This window comes from Oncorhynchus mykiss, unplaced genomic scaffold (genome assembly GCF_013265735.2).
Source record: "Oncorhynchus mykiss isolate Arlee unplaced genomic scaffold, USDA_OmykA_1.1 un_scaffold_197, whole genome shotgun sequence".
In the NCBI taxonomy this organism is placed as follows: domain Eukaryota; kingdom Metazoa; phylum Chordata; class Actinopteri; order Salmoniformes; family Salmonidae; genus Oncorhynchus; species Oncorhynchus mykiss.
In genome coordinates this window covers 367501-389002 of record NW_023493680.1, presented here as the reverse complement: position 1 = coordinate 389002, position 21502 = coordinate 367501, and the positions used below count along the sequence as shown (strand labels likewise).

The following is a 21502-nucleotide window of genomic DNA, read 5'->3' as shown; positions in this document are numbered from 1 at the left end:
GTGTGTGTGTGTGTACCTACCTCTCCCCTGTGCCAGGTTCCTGTTAAAGCCCAGAGGGCTGATGTATTCAAACATGAACACAGCCATCGCTGTTACCAACAACAGCATCACAAACATCATGATCCACACCGTCGCACTGAATGGCTCTGAAACACACAGAGAGAGACAGAGAGAAGAGACATGAATACACACACACACAGAGACACACATCAGATTAGATACACACAGAGACATACAGACACACATCAGATTAGATACACACAGAGACATACAGACACACATCAGATTAGATACACACAGAGAGAGACAGAGAGAAGAGACATGAATACACACACACACAGAGACACACATCAGATTAGATACACACAGAGACACACATCAGATTAGATACACACAGAGACACACATCAGATTAGATACACACAGAGACACACATCAGATTAGATACACACAGAGACACACATCAGATTAGACACACACAGAGACACACATCAGATTAGATACACACAGAGACACACATCAGATTAGATACACACAGAGACACAAAGACACACATCAGATTAGATACACACAGAGACACAGAGACACACAGAGACACACATCAGATTAGATACACACAGAGACACACATCAGATTAGATACACACAGAGACACACATCAGATTAGATACACACAGAGACACACATCAGATTAGATACACACAGAGACACACATCAGATTAGATACACACAGAGACACACATGAGATTAGATACACACAGAGACACACATGAGATTAGATACACACAGAGACACACATCAGATTAGATACACACAGAGACACACATCAGATTAGAGACACACAGAGACACACATCAGATTAGATACACACAGAGACACACATCAGATTAGATACACACAGAGACACACATCAGATTAGATACACACAGAGACACACATCAGATTAGAGACACACAGAGACACACATCAGATTAGATACACACAGAGACACACATCAGATTAGATACACACAGTCCTGACTTCCTCTATACTGTTAGTGGTGCTGTGTAGATCAGTCCTGTCTTCCTCCATACTGTTAGTGGTGCTGTATAGATCAGTCCTGTTAGTGGTGCTGTATAGATCAGTCCTGTTAGTGGTGCTGTGTAGACCAGTCCTGTTAGTGGTGCTGTATAGACCAGTCCTGTTAGTGGTGCTGTATAGATCAGTCCTGTTAGTGGTGCTGTGTAGATCAGTCCTGTTAGTGGTGCTGTATTGATCAGTCCTGTTAGTGGTGCTGTATTGATCAGTCCTGTTAGTGGTGCTGTATAGATCAGTCCTGTTAGTGGTGCTGTATAGGTCAGTTCTGTTAGTGGTGCTGTATAGACCAGTCCTGTTAGTGGTGCTGTGTAGAACAGTCCTGTTAGTGGTGCTGTATAGCTCAGTCCTGTTAGTGGTGCTGTATAGATCAGTCCTGTTAGTGGTGCTGTATAGATCAGTCCTGTTAGTGGTGCTGTATAGATCAGTCCTGTTAGTGGTGCAGTGTAGATCAGTCTTGTTAGTGGTGCTGTATAGATCAGTCCTGTTAGTGGTGCTGTGTAGACCAGTCCTGTTAGTGGTGCTGTGTAGACCAGTCCTGTTAGTGGTGCTGTATAGATCAGTCCTGTTAGTGGTGCTGTATAGATCAGTCCTGTTAGTGGTGCTGTATAGATCAGTCCTGTTAGTGGTGCTGTATAGATCAGTCCTGTTAGTGGTGCTGTATAGATCAGTCCTGTTAGTGGTGCTGTATAGACCAGTCCTGTTAGTGGTGCTGTGTAGATCAGTCCTGTTAGTGGTGCTGTATAGACCAGTCCTGTTAGTGGTGCTGTATAGACCAGTCCTGTTAGTGGTGCTGTATAGACCAGTCCTGTTAGTGGTGCTGTATAGACCAGTCCTGTTAGTGGTGCTGTATAGACCAGTCCTGTTAGTGGTGCTGTATAGACCAGTCCTGTTAGTGGTGCTGTATAGACCAGTCCTGTTAGTGGTGCTGTGTAGATCAGTCCTGTTAGTGGTGCTGTATAGACCAGTCCTGTTAGTGGTGCTGTATAGACCAGTCCTGTTAGTGGTGCTGTATAGACCAGTCCTGTTAGTGGTGCTGTATAGATCAGTCCTGTTAGTGGTACTGTATAGATCAGTCCTGTTAGTGGTGCTGTATAGATCAGTCCTGTTAGTGGTGCTGTATAGATCAGTCCTGTTAGTGGTGCTGTATAGATCAGTCCTGTTAGTGGTGCTGTATAGACCAGTCCTGTTAGTGGTGCTGTATAGACCAGTCCTGTTAGTGGTGCTGTATAGATCAGTCCTGTTAGTGGTGCTGTATAGATCAGTCCTGTTAGTGGTGCTGTATAGATCAGTCCTGTTAGTGGTGCTGTATAGACCAGTCCTGTTAGTGGTGCTGTATAGATCAGTCCTGTTAGTGGTGCTGTATAGACCAGTCCTGTTAGTGGTGCTGTATAGATCAGTCCTGTTAGTGGTGCTGTATAGATCAGTCCTGTTAGTGGTGCTGTATAGATCAGTCCTGTTAGTGGTGCTGTATAGATCAGTCCTGTTAGTGGTGCTGTATAGATCAGTCCTGTTAGTGGTGCTGTATAGATCAGTCCTGTTAGTGGTGCTGTATAGACCAGTCCTGTTAGTGGTGCTGTATAGATCATTCCTGTTAGTGGTGCTGTATAGATCAGTCCTGTTAGTGGTGCTGTATAGATCAGTCCTGTTAGTGGTGCTGTATAGATCAGTCCTGTTAGTGGTGCTGTATAGACCAGTCCTGTTAGTGGTGCTGTATAGATCAGTCCTGTTAGTGGTGCTGTATTGATCAGTTCTGTTAGTGGTGCTGTATAGATCAGTCCTGTTAGTGGTGCTGTATAGATCAGTCCTGTTAGTGGTGCTGTGTAGATCAGTCCTGTTAGTGGTGCTGTGTAGATCAGTCCTGTTAGTGGTGCTGTGTAGATCAGTCCTGTTAGTGGTGCTGTATAGATCAGTCCTGTTAGTGGTGCTGTATAGATCAGTCCTGTTAGTGGTGCTGTATAGACCAGTCCTGTTAGTGGTGCTGTATAGACCAGTCCTGTTAGTGGTGCTGTATAGACCAGTCCTGTTAGTGGTGCTGTATTGATCAGTCCTGTTAGTGGTGCTGTATAGACCAGTCCTGTTAGTGGTGCTGTATAGATCAGTCCTGTTAGTGGTGCTGTATAGATCAGTCCTGTTAGTGGTGCTGTATAGATCAGTCCTGTTAGTGGTGCTGTATAGACCAGTCCTGTTAGTGGTGCTGTATTGATCAGTCCTGTTAGTGGTGCTGTATAGATCAGTCCTGTTAGTGGTGCTGTATAGATCAGTCCTGTTAGTGGTGCTGTATAGACCAGTCCTGTTAGTGGTGCTGTATAGATCAGTCCTGTTAGTGGTGCTGTGTAGACCAGTCCTGTTAGTGGTGCTGTATAGATCAGTCCTGTTAGTGGTGCTGTATAGACCAGTCCTGTTAGTGGTGCTGTATAGATCAGTCCTGTTAGTGGTGCTGTATAGATCAGTCCTGTTAGTGGTGCTGTATAGATCAGTCCTGTTAGTGGTGCTGTATAGACCAGTCCTGTTAGTGGTGCTGTATAGATCAGTCCTGTTAGTGGTGCTGTATTGATCAGTTCTGTTAGTGGTGCTGTATAGATCAGTCCTGTTAGTGGTGCTGTATAGATCAGTCCTGTTAGTGGTGCTGTGTAGATCAGTCCTGTTAGTGGTGCTGTGTAGATCAGTCCTGTTAGTGGTGCTGTATAGATCAGTCCTGTTAGTGGTGCTGTATAGATCAGTCCTGTTAGTGGTGCTGTATAGACCAGTCCTGTTAGTGGTGCTGTATAGACCAGTCCTGTTAGTGGTGCTGTATAGACCAGTCCTGTTAGTGGTGCTGTATTGATCAGTCCTGTTAGTGGTGCTGTATAGACCAGTCCTGTTAGTGGTGCTGTATAGATCAGTCCTGTTAGTGGTGCTGTATAGATCAGTCCTGTTAGTGGTGCTGTATAGATCAGTCCTGTTAGTGGTGCTGTATAGACCAGTCCTGTTAGTGGTGCTGTATTGATCAGTCCTGTTAGTGGTGCTGTATAGATCAGTCCTGTTAGTGGTGCTGTATAGATCAGTCCTGTTAGTGGTGCTGTATAGACCAGTCCTGTTAGTGGTGCTGTATAGATCAGTCCTGTTAGTGGTGCTGTGTAGACCAGTCCTGTTAGTGGTGCTGTATAGACCAGTCCTGTTAGTGGTGCTGTATAGACCAGTCCTGTTAGTGGTGCTGTGTAGACCAGTCCTGTTAGTGGTGCTGTATAGACCAGTCCTGTTAGTGGTGCTGTGTAGACCAGTCCTGTTAGTGGTGCTGTATAGACCAGTCCTGTTAGTGGTGCCGTGTAGATCAGTCCTGTTAGTGGTGCTGTATAGACCAGTCCTGTTAGTGGTGCTGTATAGACCAGTCCTATTAGTGGTGCTGTATAGACCAGTCCTGTTAGTGGTGCTGTATAGACCAGTCCTGTTAGTGGTGCTGTATAGATCAGTCCTGTTAGTGGTGCTGTATAGATCAGTCCTGTTAGTGGTGCCGTGTAGATCAGTCCTGTTAGTGGTGCTGTATAGACCAGTCCTGTTAGTGGTGCTGTATAGACCAGTCCTGTTAGTGGTGCTGTATAGACCAGTCCTGTTAGTGGTGCTGTATAGATCAGTCCTGTTAGTGGTGCTGTATAGACCAGTCCTGTTAGTGGTGCTGTATAGACCAGTCCTGTTAGTGGTGCTGTATAGACCAGTCCTGTTAGTGGTGCTGTATAGATCAGTCCTGTTAGTGGTGCTGTATAGATCAGTCCTGTTAGTGGTGCTGTATAGATCAGTCCTGTTAGTGGTGCTGTATAGACCAGTCCTGTTAGTGGTGCTGTATAGACCAGTCCTGTTAGTGGTGTTGTATAGACCAGTCCTGTTAGTGGTGCTGTATAGATCATTCCTGTTAGTGGTGCTGTATAGACCAGTCCTGTTAGTGGTGCTGTATAGACCAGTCCTGTTAGTGGTGCTGTGTAGATCAGTCCTGTTAGTGGTGCTGTATAGACCAGTCCTGTTAGTGGTGCTGTATAGATCAGTCCTGTTAGTGGTGCTGTACAGATCAGTCCTGTTAGTGGTGCTGTATAGACCAGTCCTGTTAGTGGTGCTGTATAGATCAGTCCTGTTAGTGGTGCTGTATAGATCAGTCCTGTTAGTGGTGCTGTATAGATCAGTCCTGTTAGTGGTGCTGTATAGACCAGTCCTGTTAGTGGTGCTGTATAGACCAGTCCTTTTAGTGGTGCTGTATAGATCAGTCCTGTTAGTGGTGCTGTATAGACCAGTCCTGTTAGTGGTGCTGTGTAGATCAGTCCTGTTAGTGGTGCTGTATAGACCAGTCCTGTTAGTGGTGCTGTATAGATCAGTCCTGTTAGTGGTGCTGTATAGACCAGTCCTGTTAGTGGTGCTGTATAGACCAGTCCTGTTAGTGGTGCTGTATAGACCAGTCCTGTTAGCGGTGCTGTATAGATCAGTCCTGTTAGTGGTGCTGTATAGATCAGTCCTGTTAGTGGTGCTGTATAGACCAGTCCTGTTAGTGGTGCTGTATAGATCAGTCCTGTTAGTGGTGCTGTATAGACCAGTCCTGTTAGTGGTGCTGTATAGATCAGTCCTGTTAGTGGTGCTGTATAGACCAGTCCTGTTAGTGGTGCTGTATAGACCAGTCCTGTTAGTGGTGCTGTATAGACCAGTCCTGTTAGTGGTGCTGTGTAGACCAGTCCTGTTAGCGGTGCTGTATAGATCAGTCCTGTTAGTGGTGCTGTATAGACCAGTCCTGTTAGTGGTGCTGTATAGATCAGTCCTGTTAGTGGTGCTGTATAGATCAGTCCTGTTAGTGGTGCTGTATAGACCAGTCCTGTTAGTGGTGCTGTATAGACCAGTCCTGTTAGTGGTGCTGTATAGACCAGTCCTGTTAGTGGTGCTGTATAGACCAGTCCTGTTAGTGGTGCTGTATAGACCAGTCCTGTTAGTGGTGCTGTATAGATCAGTCCTGTTAGTGGTGCTGTATAGACCAGTCCTGTTAGTGGTGCTGTGTAGACCAGTCCTGTTAGTGGTGCTGTATAGACCAGTCCTGTTAGTGGTGCTGTATAGACCAGTCCTGTTAGTGGTGCTGTATAGACCAGTCCTGTTAGTGGTGCTGTATAGACCAGTTCTGTTAGTGGTGCTGTATAGATCAGTCCTGTTAGTGGTGCTGTATAGACCAGTCCTGTTAGTGGTGCTGTGTAGATCAGTCCTGTTAGTGGTGCTGTATAGATCAGTCCTGTTAGTGGTGCTGTATAGACCAGTCCTGTTAGTGGTGCTGTATAGACCAGTCCTGTTAGTGGTGCTGTATAGACCAGTCCTGTTAGTGGTGCTGTATAGACCAGTCCTGTTAGTGGTGCTGTATAGACCAGTCCTGTTAGTGGTGCTGTATAGATCAGTCCTGTTAGTGGTGCTGTATAGATCAGTCCTGTTAGTGGTGCTGTATAGATCAGTCATGTTAGTGGTGCTGTATAGACCAGTCCTGTTAGTGGTGCTGTATAGACCAGTCCTGTTAGTGGTGCTGTATAGATCAGTCCTGTTAGTGGTGCTGTATAGACCTGTCCTGTTAGTGGTGCTGTATAGACCAGTCCTGTTAGTGGTGCTGTATAGACCAGTCCTGTTAGTGGTGCTGTGTAGATCAGTCCTGTTAGTGGTGCTGTATAGATCAGTCCTGTTAGTGGTGCTGTATAGACCAGTCCTGTTAGTGGTGCTGTATAGACCAGTCCTGTTAGTGGTGCTGTGTAGACCAGTCCTGTTAGTGGTGCTGTATAGATCAGTCCTGTTAGTGGTGCTGTATAGACCAGTCCTGTTAGTGGTGCTGTATAGACCAGTCCTGTTAGTGGTGCTGTATAGATCAGTCCTGTTAGTGGTGCTGTATAGACCAGTCCTGTTAGTGGTGCTGTATAGACCAGTCCTGTTAGTGGTGCTGTATAGACCAGTCCTGTTAGTGGTGCTGTATAGATCAGTCCTGTTAGTGGTGCTGTATAGATCAGTCCTGTTAGTGGTGCTGTGTAGATCAGTCCTGTTAGTGGTGCTGTATAGATCAGTCCTGTTAGTGGTGCTGTATAGACCAGTCCTGTTAGTGGTGCTGTATAGATCAGTCCTGTTAGTGGTGCTGTATAGATCAGTCCTGTTAGTGGTGCTGTATTGATCAGTCCTGTTAGTGGTGCTGTATAGACCAGTCCTGTTAGTGGTGCTGTATAGACCAGTCCTGTTAGTGGTGCTGTATAGATCAGTCCTGTTAGTGGTTCTGTATAGATCAGTCCTGTTAGTGGTGCTGTATAGACCTGTCCTGTTAGTGGTGCTGTATAGACCTGTCCTGTTAGTGGTGCTGTATAGACCAGTCCTGTTAGTGGTGCTGTATAGACCAGTCCTGTTAGTGGTGCTGTGTAGATCAGTCCTGTTAGTGGTGCTGTATAGATCAGTCCTGTTAGTGGTGCTGTATAGACCAGTCCTGTTAGTGGTGCTGTATAGACCAGTCCTGTTAGTGGTGCTGTGTAGACCAGTCCTGTTAGTGGTGCTGTATAGATCAGTCCTGTTAGTGGTGCTGTATAGACCAGTCCTGTTAGTGGTGCTGTATAGACCAGTCCTGTTAGTGGTGCTGTATAGATCAGTCCTGTTAGTGGTGCTGTATAGACCAGTCCTGTTAGTGGTGCTGTATAGACCAGTCCTGTTAGTGGTGCTGTATAGACCAGTCCTGTTAGTGGTGCTGTATAGATCAGTCCTGTTAGTGGTGCTGTATAGATCAGTCCTGTTAGTGGTGCTGTGTAGATCAGTCCTGTTAGTGGTGCTGTATAGACCAGTCCTGTTAGTGGTGCTGTATAGACCAGTCCTGTTAGTGGTGCTGTATAGATCAGTCCTGTTAGTGGTGCTGTATAGATCAGTCCTGTTAGTGGTGCTGTATTGATCAGTCCTGTTAGTGGTGCTGTATAGACCAGTCCTGTTAGTGGTGCTGTATAGACCAGTCCTGTTAGTGGTGCTGTATAGATCAGTCCTGTTAGTGGTGCTGTATAGATCAGTCCTGTTAGTGGTGCTGTATAGACCAGTCCTGTTAGTGGTGCTGTATAGATCAGTCCTGTTAGTGGTGCTGTATAGATCAGTCCTGTTAGTGGTGCTGTATAGATCAGTCCTGTTAGTGGTGCTGTATAGATCAGTCCTGTTAGTGGTGCTGTATTGATCAGTCCTGTTAGTGGTGCTGTATAGACCAGATGCAGCATGTATTAACAGAATATGAGAGGGACAGTTCTGTTTTTTAAATTTTTTTTTGATAAACACAATCTGTCAGGTGGTGAAAACAACACAGACAACCCAAATGTCCCCAAAACACGGGGAGGGTTACCAAGGAAGGCGGACGGGGAGACGGTTCCGTTGCTACGGGAGACCATGACGCTTATTCCAGTTTCCACGAACGGGACGGAGAAATCGATGACCTCAGAACGCTCCTCATTGATCGTCAGAGAGCCGACGGCCATGACAGCTTTCTTATAGACCACCTGGGAGGGAGGGAGGGAGGGAGGGAGGGAGGGAGGGAGGGAGGGAGGGAGGGAGGGAGAGAGAGGAGGGAGGGAAGAAGAGAGGGATGAGGGAGGGAAGGAGAGAGAGGAGGGAGGGAGGGAAGCAAGGAAGGAGAGAGGGAGGAGGGAGGGAGGGACAGCAGGGGGAGAAAGACAAGGAGAGAGAAGGAGAGAGGGATGAGAGAGGGAAGGAGAGAGGGAGGAGAAAGGGAAGGAGAGAGGGAGGGACAGCAGGGGGAGAAAGACAAGGAGAGAGAAGGAGAGAGGGAGGAGAGAGGGAAGGAGAGAGGGAGGGACAGCAGGGGGAGAAAGACAAAGAGAGAGAAGGAGAGAGGGAGGAGAGAGGGAAGGAGAGAGGGAGGAGTGAGGGAAGGAGAGAAGGAGAGAGGGAGGAGGGAGGGAAGAACAGAGAAGGAGAGAGGGAGGAGAGAGGGAAGGAGATACGGAGGAGAGAGGGAGGAGAGATGGAAGGAGAGAGGGAGGGAGGAGGGAGGGAAGGAGAGAAGGAGGAGAGAGGGAGGAGAAAGGGAAGGAGAGAGGGAGGAGGGAGGGAGGGAGGGAAGGAATGAGAGAGGGAGAGGGAGGGATGGAGGGAGGGAGGGAAGGAGAGAGGGAACGATAGAGGGAGGAGGGAGGGAGAGTGGGGGGAGGAGGGAGGGAGAGTGGGGGGAGAAAGACATGGAGAGAGATGGAGTGAAGGAGGGAGAGACAGGTTCTGGGTTAATCTTTAATCTAGTGTGTTAGCGTGTTGTTGTTGATGTCGTTAGTAGGAAGTCACTGCTGTATATTATAATGCTACAGTATAATGCTGAGACTAGCCTTTTAGCCATTAGCTAAACACAGTAAAATGATGCTACAGTATAATGCTGAGACTAGCCTTTAGCCATTAGCTAAACACAGCAAAATGATGCTACAGTATAATGCTGAGACTAGCCTTTAGCCGTTAGCTGAACACAGTAAAATGATGCTACAGTATAATGCTGAGACTAGCCTTTAGCCATTAGCTAAACACAGTAAAATGATGCTACGGTATATTGCTGAGACAAGCCTTTAGCCATTAGCTAAACACAGTAAAATGATGCTACAGTATAATGCTGAGACTAGCCTTTAGCCATTAGCTAAACACAGTAAAATGATGCTACGGTATATTGCTGAGACAAGCCTTTAGCCATTAGCTAAACACAGTAAAATGATACTACAGTATAATGCTGAGACTAGCCTTTAGCCATTAGCTAAACACAGTAAAATGATACTACAGTATAATGCTGAGACTAGCCTTTAGCCATTAGCTAAACACAGTAAAATGATGCTACAGTATAATGCTGAGACTAGCCTTTAGCCATTAGCTAAACACAGTACAATGATGCTACAGTATAATGCTGAGACTAGCCTTTAGCCATTAGCTAAACACAGTAAAATGATGCTACAGTATAATGCTGAGACTAGCCTTTAGCCATTAGCTAAACACAGTAAAATGATGCTACGGTATATTGCTGAGACTAGCCTTTAGCCGTTAGCTGCGTAAACTACGATGTTGTTTTAACTATGAGACAGGACAGAGTAAAACTAACAATCACCTGTATGATATTATAACATATTATAATTATTATTAATCACTCACCTCTCCCACCATCCCGTTCCACACGTTGTTGATCTTCTTCCCATGTTTACCGTTGGTAACCAGGTAGAGATCGTAGGTGAACTTCACGTACTTCGCGATCTTCTTCAGGATGTCGATGCAGAATCCTTTACAGCACTTTTTAATGTAGGTCCCGCCCGCCTCTGTGGTGTTGCTGTGGAAACGCAAAAATAATGATAATCTGTGATTGTCTGAAACTTTAATACCACTTCTTTATATAGACAACTTTCATTGGCTGAAGATTTCAGAACCCCCCCCAACATGGACACGTCATTGGCTGAAGATTTCAGAACCACCCCCTTCCCCCCCAACATGGACACGTTATTGGCTGAAGATTTCAGAACCCCACCCCCCCCCCTTCCCCCCCAACATGGACCAGTCATAGGCTTTAGAACCCCATTGGTTAAAACCCTCTTTATATGGACATTAGCTGAATTGTATAACATGTGGAAATGGTCATGTGTCATTGGCTGGTGGGAGGAGAAAGAGAGAGAGCGAAGGGGGGTGGTGGGGGGGGGGGGGGGGGGGTGAAAGATAGAGAGAAGGGGGGGGTAGTGAGAAGGGGGGGGGGGGGGGTAGGGTTTTGATCTCCATGTGAATATTGAAACTACCTCACACAGCTGAGAATGGCCCTTGGAATTCTACTGTAACAGAATAGGTCTGTCTGTCTCCATGATGTTACTGTAACAGAATAGGTCTGTCTGTCTCCATGATGCAACTGTAACAGAATAGGTCTGTCTGTCTCCATGATGTTACTGTAACAGAATAGGTCTGTCTGTCTCCATGATGTTACTGTAACAGAATAGGTCTGTCTGTCTCCATGATGCTACTGTAACAGAATAGGTCTGTCTCCATGATGCTACTGTAACAGAATAGGTCTGTCTGTCTCCATGATGCTACTGTAACAGAATAGGTCTGTCTCCATGAAGCTACTGTTACAGAATAGGTCTGTCTGTCTCCATGATGCTACTGTAACAGAATAGGTCTGTCTCCATGATGCTACTGTAACAGAATAGGTCTGTCTGTCTCCATGATGTTACTGTAACAGAATAGGTCTGTCTGTCTCCATGATGCTACTGTAACAGAATAGGTCTGTCTCCATGATGCTACTGTAACAGAATAGGTCTGTCTGTCTCCATGATGCTACTGTAACAGAATAGGTCTGTCTCCATGATGCTACTGTAACATAATAGGTCTGTCTGTCTCCATGATGCTACTGTAACAGAATAGGTCTGTCTCCATGAAGCTACTGTTACAGAATAGGTCTGTCTGTCTCCATGATGCTACTGTAACAGAGTAGGTCTGTCTCCATGAAGCTACTGTAACAGAATAGGTCTGTCTGTCTCCATGATGCTACTGTAACAGAGTAGATCTGTCTCCATGAAGCTACTGTAACAGAATAGGTCTGTCTGTCTCCATGATGTTACTGTAAGAGAATAGGTCTGTCTGTCTCCATGATGCTACTGTAACAGAATAGGTCTGTCTCCATGATGCTACTGTAACAGAATAGGTCTTGTCTGTCTCCATGATGTTACTGTAACAGAATAGGTCTGTCTGTCTCCATGATGCTACTGTAACAGAATAGGTCTGTCTCCATGAAGCTACTGTTACAGAATAGGTCTGTCTGTCTCCATGACGCTACTGTAACAGAGTAGGTCTGTCTCCATGAAGCTACTGTAACAGAATAGGTCTGTCTGTCTCCAAGATGCTACTGTAACAGAGTAGGTCTGTCTCCATGAAGCTACTGTAACAGAATAGGTCTGTCTGTCTCCATGATGTTATTGTAACAGTATAGGTATGTCTGTCTCCATGATGCTACTGTAACATAATAGGTCTGTCTCCATGATGCTACTGTAACAGAATAGGTCGTGTCTGTCTCCATGATGTTACTGTAACAGAATAGGTCTGTCTGTCTCCATGATGCTACTGTAACAGAGTAGGTCTGTCTCCATTATGCTACTGTAACAGAATAGGTCTGTATGTCTCCATGATGCTACTGTAACAGAATAGGTCTGTCTGTCTCCATGATGCTACTGTAACAGAATAGGTCTGTCTGTATCCATGATGCTACTGTAACAGAGTAGGGCTGACGTCATGATGCTACTGTAACAGAGTAGGTCTGTCTGTCTCCATGATGCTACTGTAACAGAATAGGTCTGTCTGTCTCCATGATGGTACTGTAACATAATAGGTCTGTCTGTCTCCATGATGCTACTGTAACAGAATAGGTCTGTCTGTCTCCATGATGCTACTGTAACAGAATAGGTATGTCTGTCTCCATGATGCTACTGTAACAGAATAGGTCTGTCTGTCTCCATGATGCTACTGTAACAGAATAGGTCTGTCTGTCTCCATCCCCTCTCTCCTCTCCTCCTCTATCCTCCTCTTTCTATACTCCCTTCCTAGCCATCCCCTCTCTCCTCTCCTCTCTCACCTCCTCTCTCCTCCTCTTCCTATACTCCCTTCCTAGCCATCCCCAGTCCTCGGCCCAGAGACGCTGATCTAACTCTTGTTAATTTAAATGGTCCTCGCTCTCCACAGGAGCAGAATGGACAGACAGCAGGTAGCTGTTTACAAACATTTATAATCACACTGTCCTTAGGAGATTGATAGGCCAAGTGTAACATATTACTATATTATTACATGGAGTCTTCTGTATTGTATTATGGGAGCAATGCACTGCACTGCACTGTACTGACTCACTGTACTGACTCACTGTACTGACTCACTGTACTGACTCACTGTACTGACTCACTGTACTGTACTGACTCACTGAACTGCACTGTACTGCACTGTACTGTACTGACTCACTGTACTGTACTGCACTGACTCACTGTACTGCACTGCACTGTACTGACTCACTGTACTGCACTGTACTGCACTGTACTGTACTGACTCACTGTACTGTACTGCACTGACTCACTGTACTGCACTGTACTGTACTGACTCACTGTACTGTACTGTACTGACTCACTGTACTGTACTGTACTGACTCACTGTACTGTACTGTACTGACTCACTGTACTGCACTGTACTGTACTGACTCACTGTACTGTACTGCACTGACTCACTGTACTGCACTGTACTGTACTGACTCACTGTACTGTACTGTACTGACTCACTGTACTGTACTGTACTGACTCACTGTACTGTACTGTACTGACTCACTGTACTGCACTGTACTGTACTGACTCACTGTACTGTACTGTACTGACTCACTGTACTGTACTGACTCACTGTACTGCACTGTACTGTACTGTACTGACTCACTGTACTGCACTGTACTGTACTGACTCACTGTACTGTACTGTACTGACTCACTGTACTGTACTGACTCACTGTACTGTACTGACTCACTGTACTGTACTGTACTGACTCACTGTACTGTACTGACTCACTGTACTGCACTGTACTGTACTGACTCACTGTACTGTACTGCACTGACTCACTGTACTGCACTGTACTGTACTGACTCACTGTACTGTACTGTACTGACTCACTGTACTGTACTGTACTGACTCACTGCACTGCACTGTACTGACTCACTGTACTGCACTGTACTGCACTGTACTGTACTGACTCACTGTACTGTACTGCACTGACTCACTGTACTGCACTGTACTGTACTGACTCACTGTACTGTACTGTACTGACTCACTGTACTGTACTGTACTGACTCACTGTACTGTACTGTACTGACTCACTGTACTGCACTGTACTGTACTGACTCACTGTACTGTACTGCACTGACTCACTGTACTGCACTGTACTGTACTGACTCACTGTACTGTACTGTACTGACTCACTGTGCTGTACTGTACTGACTCACTGTACTGTACTGTACTGACTCACTGTACTGCACTGTACTGTACTGACTCACTGTACTGTACTGTACTGACTCACTGTACTGTACTGTACTGACTCACTGCACTGTACTGCACTGCACTGTACTGTACTGTACTGACTCACTGTACTGCACTGCACTGTACCGACTCACTGTACTGCACTGCACTGTACTGTACTGACTCACTGTACTGTACTGTACTGACTCACTGTACTGTACTGACTCACTTTACTGTACTGACTCACTTTACTGTACTGACTCACTGTACTGACTCACTGTACTGACTCACTGTACTGTACTGACTCACTGCACTGCACTGCACTGCACTACACTGTACTGTACTGACTCACTGTACTGTACTGACTTCATGTACTGTACTGTACTGACTTCATGTACTGTACTGTACTGACTTACTGTACTGTACTAACTCACTGTACTGTACTGACTCACTGAACTGACTCACTGTACTGACTCACTGTACTGTACTGACTCACTGTACTGTACTGACTCACTGTACTGTACTGACTCACTGCACTGCACTGCACTGCACTGCACTGCACTGCACTGCACTGACTCACTGTACTGTACTGACTCACTGTACTGTACTGACTCACTGTACTGACTCACTGTGATGTACTGACTCACTGTACTGACTCACTGTGATATACTGACTCACTGTACTGACTTACTGTACGGACTCACTTTACTGACTCACTTTACTGACTCACTGTACTGACTTACTGTACAGTAATGTACTGTACTGTAATGACTCACTGTACTGTAATGACTCACTGTACTGTATTGTACTGTATTGTACTGTACTGACGCACTGCACTCATTTACTGTAATGACTTACAGTACTGTAATGTACTGTACTTACTCACTGTACTGACTCACTGTACTGACTCACTGTACTGACTCAATGTACTGCACTGTAGTGACTCACTGTACTGTACTGCACTGACTCACTGTACTGTACTGCACTGCACTGCACTGTACTGACTCACTGTACTGACTTACTGTACTGTAATGTACTGTACTGACTCACTGTACTGACTCACAGTACTGTACTGACTCACTGTATTGTACTGACTCACTGTACTGACTCACTGTACTGACTCACTGTAATGTACTGAATCACTGAACTGACTCACTGTAATGTACTGACTCACTGTACTGACTCAATATACTGTACTGACTCACTGTACTGACTCGCTGTACTGTACTGACTCACTGTACTTACTCACTTTACTGTACTGACTCACTGTACTGTACTGACTTACTGTACTGTACTGACTCACTGTACTGTACTGACTCACTGTACTGTACTGGTTCGCTGTACTGACTAACTGTACTGTACTGACTCACTGCACTAACTCACTGTACTGACTCACTGTACTGTACTGACTCACTGCACTAACTCACTGTACTGACTTACTATACTGACTCACTGTACTGTACTGACTCACTGTACTGACTCACTGCAATGTACTGACTCACTGTACTGACTCAGAGTTGTGAAGAGTTGTGCTGATTGGTGCAGAGGTGGGCAGAGTTGATCAGAGTTGTGCTGATTGGTGCAGAGGGGGGCAGAGTTGATCAGAGTTGTGCTGTTTGGTGCAGAGGGGGGCAGAGTTGTTTCTCTCCCTCTTTTTCCAGCTCTCCTCTCCTCTCCTCTCCTCTCCTCTCCTTCCCTCTCCTCTCCTTTCCTCACCCCTCCTCTCGTTCCCTCTCTCCTCTCCTTTCCTTCCCTCTCCTCTCCTCTCCTTCCCTCCCTCCCTCTCCTCTCCTTTCCTCACCCCTCCTCTCGTTCCCTCTCTCCTCTCCTTCCCTCTCCTCTTCTCTCATTCCCTCACCCTGCTCTCATTCCCTCACCCCTCCTCTCCTTCCCTCACCCCTACTCTCATTCCCCCTCTCCTCTCCTCTCCTCTCCTCTCCTCTCCTCTCCTCTCCTCTCCTCTCCTCTCCTCTCCGACAGTTCTCCATGGGTAATCACCCAGCCATCTGTGTGTGTGAATCTAAGACAGCATTGTTCAAAAACAAACAAACACACACCTGGGACCCTCATTTAACTTGTAGATATATTGTAATGGGGAAGAGATGTCCTTTAGCCGTCAAACTGACCAACTAAAGTCCAAACAGCACTTCTATAAAAGTCACAACATTCTCTACAACTAAGGGGCTCTGGGACTAAAGTATTTAGAAATCTAACCACTAAAGTCCAAACAGCACTTCTATAAAAGTCACAACGTTCTCTAGGGGCTCTGGGACTAAAGTATCAGAAATCGAAGGGATGGTGAGGGGAGAGAGATAGAGAGATAAACAGACAGAGAGACACGGAGAGATGGATATATATACAGTGCCTTGCGAAAGTATTCGGCCCCCTTGAACTTTGCGACCTTTTGCCACATTTCAGGCTTCAAACATAAAGATATAAAACTGTATTTTTTTGTGAAGAATCAACAACAAGTGGGACACAATCATGAAGTGGAACGACATTTATTGGATATTTCAAACTTTTTTAACAAATCAAAAACTGACAAATTGGGCGTGCAAAATTATTCAGCCCCCTTAAGTTAATACTTTGTAGCGCCACCTTTTGCTGAGATTACAGCTGTTAGTCGCTTGGGGTATGTCTCTATCAGTTTTGCACATCGAGAGACTGACATTTTTTCCCATTCCTCCTTGCAAAACAGCTCGAGCTCAGTGAGGTTAGATGGAGAGCATTTGTGAACAGCAGTTTTCAGTTCTTTCCACAGATTCTCGATTGGATTCAGGTCTGGACTATGACTTGGCCATTCTAACACCTGGATATGTTTATTTTTGAACCATTCCATTGTAGATTTTGCTTTATGTTTTGGATCATTGTCTTGTTGGAAGACACATCTCCGTCCCAGTCTCAGGTCTTTTGCAGACTCCATCAGGTTTTCTTCCAGAATGTTCCTGTATTTGGCTCCATCCATCTTCCCATCAATTTTAACCATCTTCCCTGTCCCTGCTGAAGAAAAGCAGGCCCAAACCATGATGCTGCCACCACCATGTTTGACAGTGGGGATGGTGTGTTCATGGTGATGAGGTGTGTTGCTTTTACGCCAAACATAACGTTTTGCATTGTTGCCAAAAAGTTCAATTTTGGTTTCATCTGACCAGAGCACCTTCTTCCACATGTTTGGTGTGTCTCCCAGGTGGCTTGTGGCAAACTTTAAACAACACTTTTTATGGATATCTTTAAGAAATGGCTTTCTTCTTGCCACTCTTCCATAAAGGCCAGATTTGTGCAATATACGACTGATTGTTGTCCTATGGACAGAGTCTCCCACCTCAGCTGTAGATCTCTGCAGTTCATCCAGAGTGATCATGGGCCTCTTGGCTGCATCTCTGATCAGTCTACTCCTTGTATGAGATGAAAGTTTAGAGGGATGGCCAGGTCTTGGTAGATTTGCAGTGGTCTGATACTCCTTCCATTTCAATATTATGCACAGTGCTCCTTGGGATGTTTAAAGCTTGGGAAATCTTTTTGTATCCAAATCCGGCTTTAAACTTCTTCACAACAGTATCTCGGACCTGCCTGGTGTGTTCCTTGTTCTTCATGATGCTCCCTGCACTTTTAACGGACCTCTGAGACTATCAGAGTGCAGGTGCATTTATACGGAGACTTGATTACACACAGGTGGATTGTATTTATCATCATTAGTCATTTAGGTCAACATTGGATCATTCAGAGATCCTCACGGAACTTCTGGAACTTCTGGAGAGAGTTTGCTGCACTGAAAGTAAAGGGGCTGAATAATTTTGCACACCCAATTTTTCAGTTTTTGAATTGTTAAAAATTTTTGAAATATCCAATAAATGTCGTTCCACTTCATGATTGTGTCCCACTTGTTGTTGATTCTTCACAAAAAAATACAGTTTTATATCTTAATGTTTGAAGCCTGAAATGTGGCAAAAGGTCGCAAAGTTCAAGGGGGCCGAATACTTTCGCAAGGCACTGTATATATATATATATATATATATATATATATATATATATATATAGAGAGAGAGAGAGATATATATATATATATATATAGAGAGAGAGAGAGAGATAGACACTCCCATATCTACTGGGTGAAATTGCACAGTGTGCCATCACAGCAGCAAGATTTGTGACCTGTTGCCACGAGAAAAGGGCAACCAGTGAAGAACAAACACCATTGTAAATACAACCCATATTTATGCTTATTTATTTTATCTTGTGTCCTTTAACCATTTGTACATTGTTAAAACACTGTATATATATATATAATATGACATTTGTAATGTCTTTATTGTTTTGAAACCTCTGTATGTGTAATGTTTACTATTCATTTTTATTGTTAATTTCACTTTATATATTCACTTTATATATTATCTACCTCACTTGCTTTGGCAATGTTAACACATGTTTCCCATGCCAATAAAACCCTTGAATTGAATTGAATTGAATTGATAGAGAGATAAACAGACAGAGAGACACGGAGAAATGGATATATATATATATAGAGAGAGAGAGAGAGAGAGACAGGGAGAAAGAGAGAGACAGAGACAGAGAGAGAGAGAAAGAGAGAGAGAGAGAGAGAGAGAGAGAAAGAGAGAGAGAGAGAGAGAGAGAGAGAGACAGAGAGAGAGAGAGAGAGACAGAGAGAGAGAGAGAGAGACAGAGAGAGAGAGAGAGAGAGACAGAGAGAGAGAGAGAGAGACCGAGAGAGAGAACGAGAGCGAGAGAGAGAGACAGAGAGAGAGAGAGACAAAGAGAGAGAGAGAGAGAGACAGAGAGAGAGAGAGTGAGACAGAGAGAGAGAGAGACAGAGAGAGAGAGAGAGACAGAGAGAGAGACAGAGAGACAGAGAGAGAGACAGAGAGAGAGCGACAGAGAGAGAGAGACAAAGAGAGAGAGAGAGAGAGAGAGACAGAAAGGGGCACCCAGAGAGCAGTAGGGTGCTCTAAATGTGTCCAGGTCTGATGATGTGATAGTCCTGGGACAGAGGGTAATGGGATATGGAGCTGCAACACTAATCCTAATGCTCTGCTGTCTCTCTCACGCACACACACAGACACACACAAACACCTGACATGAACACACACAGTCACACACAATCCTGTTCTATAAGAGGTCTGTGTTAGATATAGAGTCTGCAGTTGTCTGTGGTCGGTCGATAGAGGATCCTCTCTGAATCAATTTATGACTACTTCTCTTTAATTACTGGTGACAGAGAGAGAGAGAGAGAGAGAGAGAGAGAGAGAGACAGAGACAGAGAGACCGAGACAGAAAGAGAGAGAGTTTTCAGACCCCTTGACTTTTTCACATTTTGTTAGGTTACAGCCTTATTTCTAAATTTGAATAAATCGTTTTTTCCCTCATCAAGCTACACACAATACCCCAGTGCCACCAAAGATTCTGGGTTCGAGTCCAGGCTCTGTCACAGCCGGTCACACAATTGGCCCAGCATCGTCCGGGTTAGGGAGGGTTTGGCCAACCGGGATATCCTTGTCTCATCGTGCACTAGCGACTCCTGTGGCGGGCCGGGCGCAGTGCACGCTGACCAGGTCACCAGGTGCACGGTGTTTCTGGGTTGGATGTGCATTGTGTCAAGAAGCAGTGCGGCTTGGTTGGGGTTGTGTTTACGGAGGACGCACGGCTCTCGACCGTCGCCTCTCCCGAGTCCGTACGGGAGTTGCGGCGATGAGACAACAACCAATTGGGTGAGAAAAAGGGGTCAAAATAAATAATATCTGAAATTTCACATTTCCATAAATATTCAGACCCTTTACTCAGTACTTTGTTGAAGCATCTTTGACAGCGATTACAGCCTGGATTCTGTATCCTTCCATCTCTTCTCCTTCCCTCTGTTCTGGATTCTGTATCCTTCCATCTCTTCTCCTTCCCTCTGTTCTGGATTCTGTATCCTTCCATCTCTTCTCCTTCCCTCTGTTCTGGATTCTGTATCCTTCCATCTCTTCTCCTTCCCTCTGTTCTGGATTCTGTATCCTTCCATCTCTTCTCCTTCCCTCTGTTCTGGATTCTGTATCCTTCCATCTCTTCTCCTTCCCTCTGTTCTGGATTCTGTATCCTTCCATCTCTTCTCCTTCCCTCTGTTCTGGATTATGTATCCTTCCATCTCTACTCCTTCCCTCTGTTCTGTCCTGGTTTGATTGACACCTCAAAACTACCTGATTCTGAAACCTTATTTTCTTCCTCATCAAGCTACACAACTATACCCCATAATGACAGAGCAGAAAAGAAACAGGCTCCGGAGCAGGTTTTCATCAAGGATATCTCTCTATACTTTGCTCTGTTCATCTTTGCCTCGATCCTGACTAGTCTCCCTTCTACTGAAAAAACATCCCCACAGCATGATGCTGCCACCACCACCGTGCTTCACCGCAGGGATGGTGCCAGGTTTCCTCCAGACGTGAAACTTGGCATTCAGGCCAAAGAGTTCAATCTTGGTTTCATCAGACCAGAGAATCTTGTTTCTCATGGTCTCAGAATCCTTTAGGTCCCAGCTGACTGTCATGTACCTTTTACTGAGGAGTGCCTTCCGTCTGGCCACTGTACCATAAAGCCCTGATTGGTGGAGAGCAGAAAGTAGTTCTGAGTAGGTAGTGATGTAGTGTAGTAGGGAAGTCTCAGGGTAGTGGTTAGGCTGTCCCTGGGTTGTGGTTAGGCTGTCCCGGTTCAGTTAGACCAGACAGAAAGTAGTTCCTGAGTAGGTAGTGGTGTAGAGTCCCAGGGAGGTGGTTAGGCTGTCCAAGGGTAGTGGTTAGGCTGTCCCAGTTCAGTTAGACTAGGGCAGAAAGTAGTTCCTGGGGAGGTAGTGGTGTAGAGTCCTAGGGTAGTGGTTAGGCTGTCCCATGGTTGTGGTTAGGCTGTCCCAGGATAGTGGTTAGGCTGTCCCATGGTAGTGGTTAGGCTGTCCCAGTTCAGTTAGACCAGACAGAAAGTAGTTCCTGAGTATGTAGTGGTGTAGAGTCCCAGGGAGGTGGTTAGGCTGTCCCACTTCAGTTAGACCAGACAGAAAGTAGTTCCTGAGTATGTAGTGGTGTAGAGTCCCAGGGTAGTGGTGAGGCTGTCCCAGGGTAGTGGTTAGGCCGTCCTAGTTCAGTTAGACCAGGGCAGAAAGTAGCTCCTGGGTAGGTAGTGGTGTAGAGTCCCAGGGTAGTGGTGAGGCTGTCCCACTTCAGTTAGTCTAGACAGAAAGTAGTTCCTGAGTATGTAGTGGTGTAGAGTCCCAGGGTAGTGGTGAGGCTGTCCCAGGGTAGTGGTTAGGCCGTCCTAGTTCAGTTAGACCAGGGCAGAAAGTAGTTCCTGGGTAGGTAGTGGTGTAGAGTCCCAGGGTAGTGGTTAGGCTGTCCCATGGTTGTGGTTAGGCTGTCCCAGGATAGTGGTTAGGCTGTCCCATGGTAGTGGTTAGGCT

At 45.6% G+C, this 21502-nt stretch overlaps 1 protein-coding gene across 1 annotated transcript in view; it reads right to left on the bottom strand.

Annotated features, from left to right (window-relative positions):
• Window positions 1-21502, bottom strand: part of LOC110516086 (glutamate receptor ionotropic, NMDA 2A-like) — a 342985-nt gene that overhangs the window by 30060 nt on the left and 291423 nt on the right. The window contains exons 7-9 of the mRNA XM_036972887.1: window positions 10205-10376; window positions 8409-8562; window positions 21-146 (exon numbers count right to left, since the gene is read on the bottom strand). Of these exons, the coding sequence (XP_036828782.1) occupies window positions 21-146; window positions 8409-8562; window positions 10205-10376 (452 nt within the window). The remainder of the gene's footprint in view (window positions 1-20; window positions 147-8408; window positions 8563-10204; window positions 10377-21502) is intronic.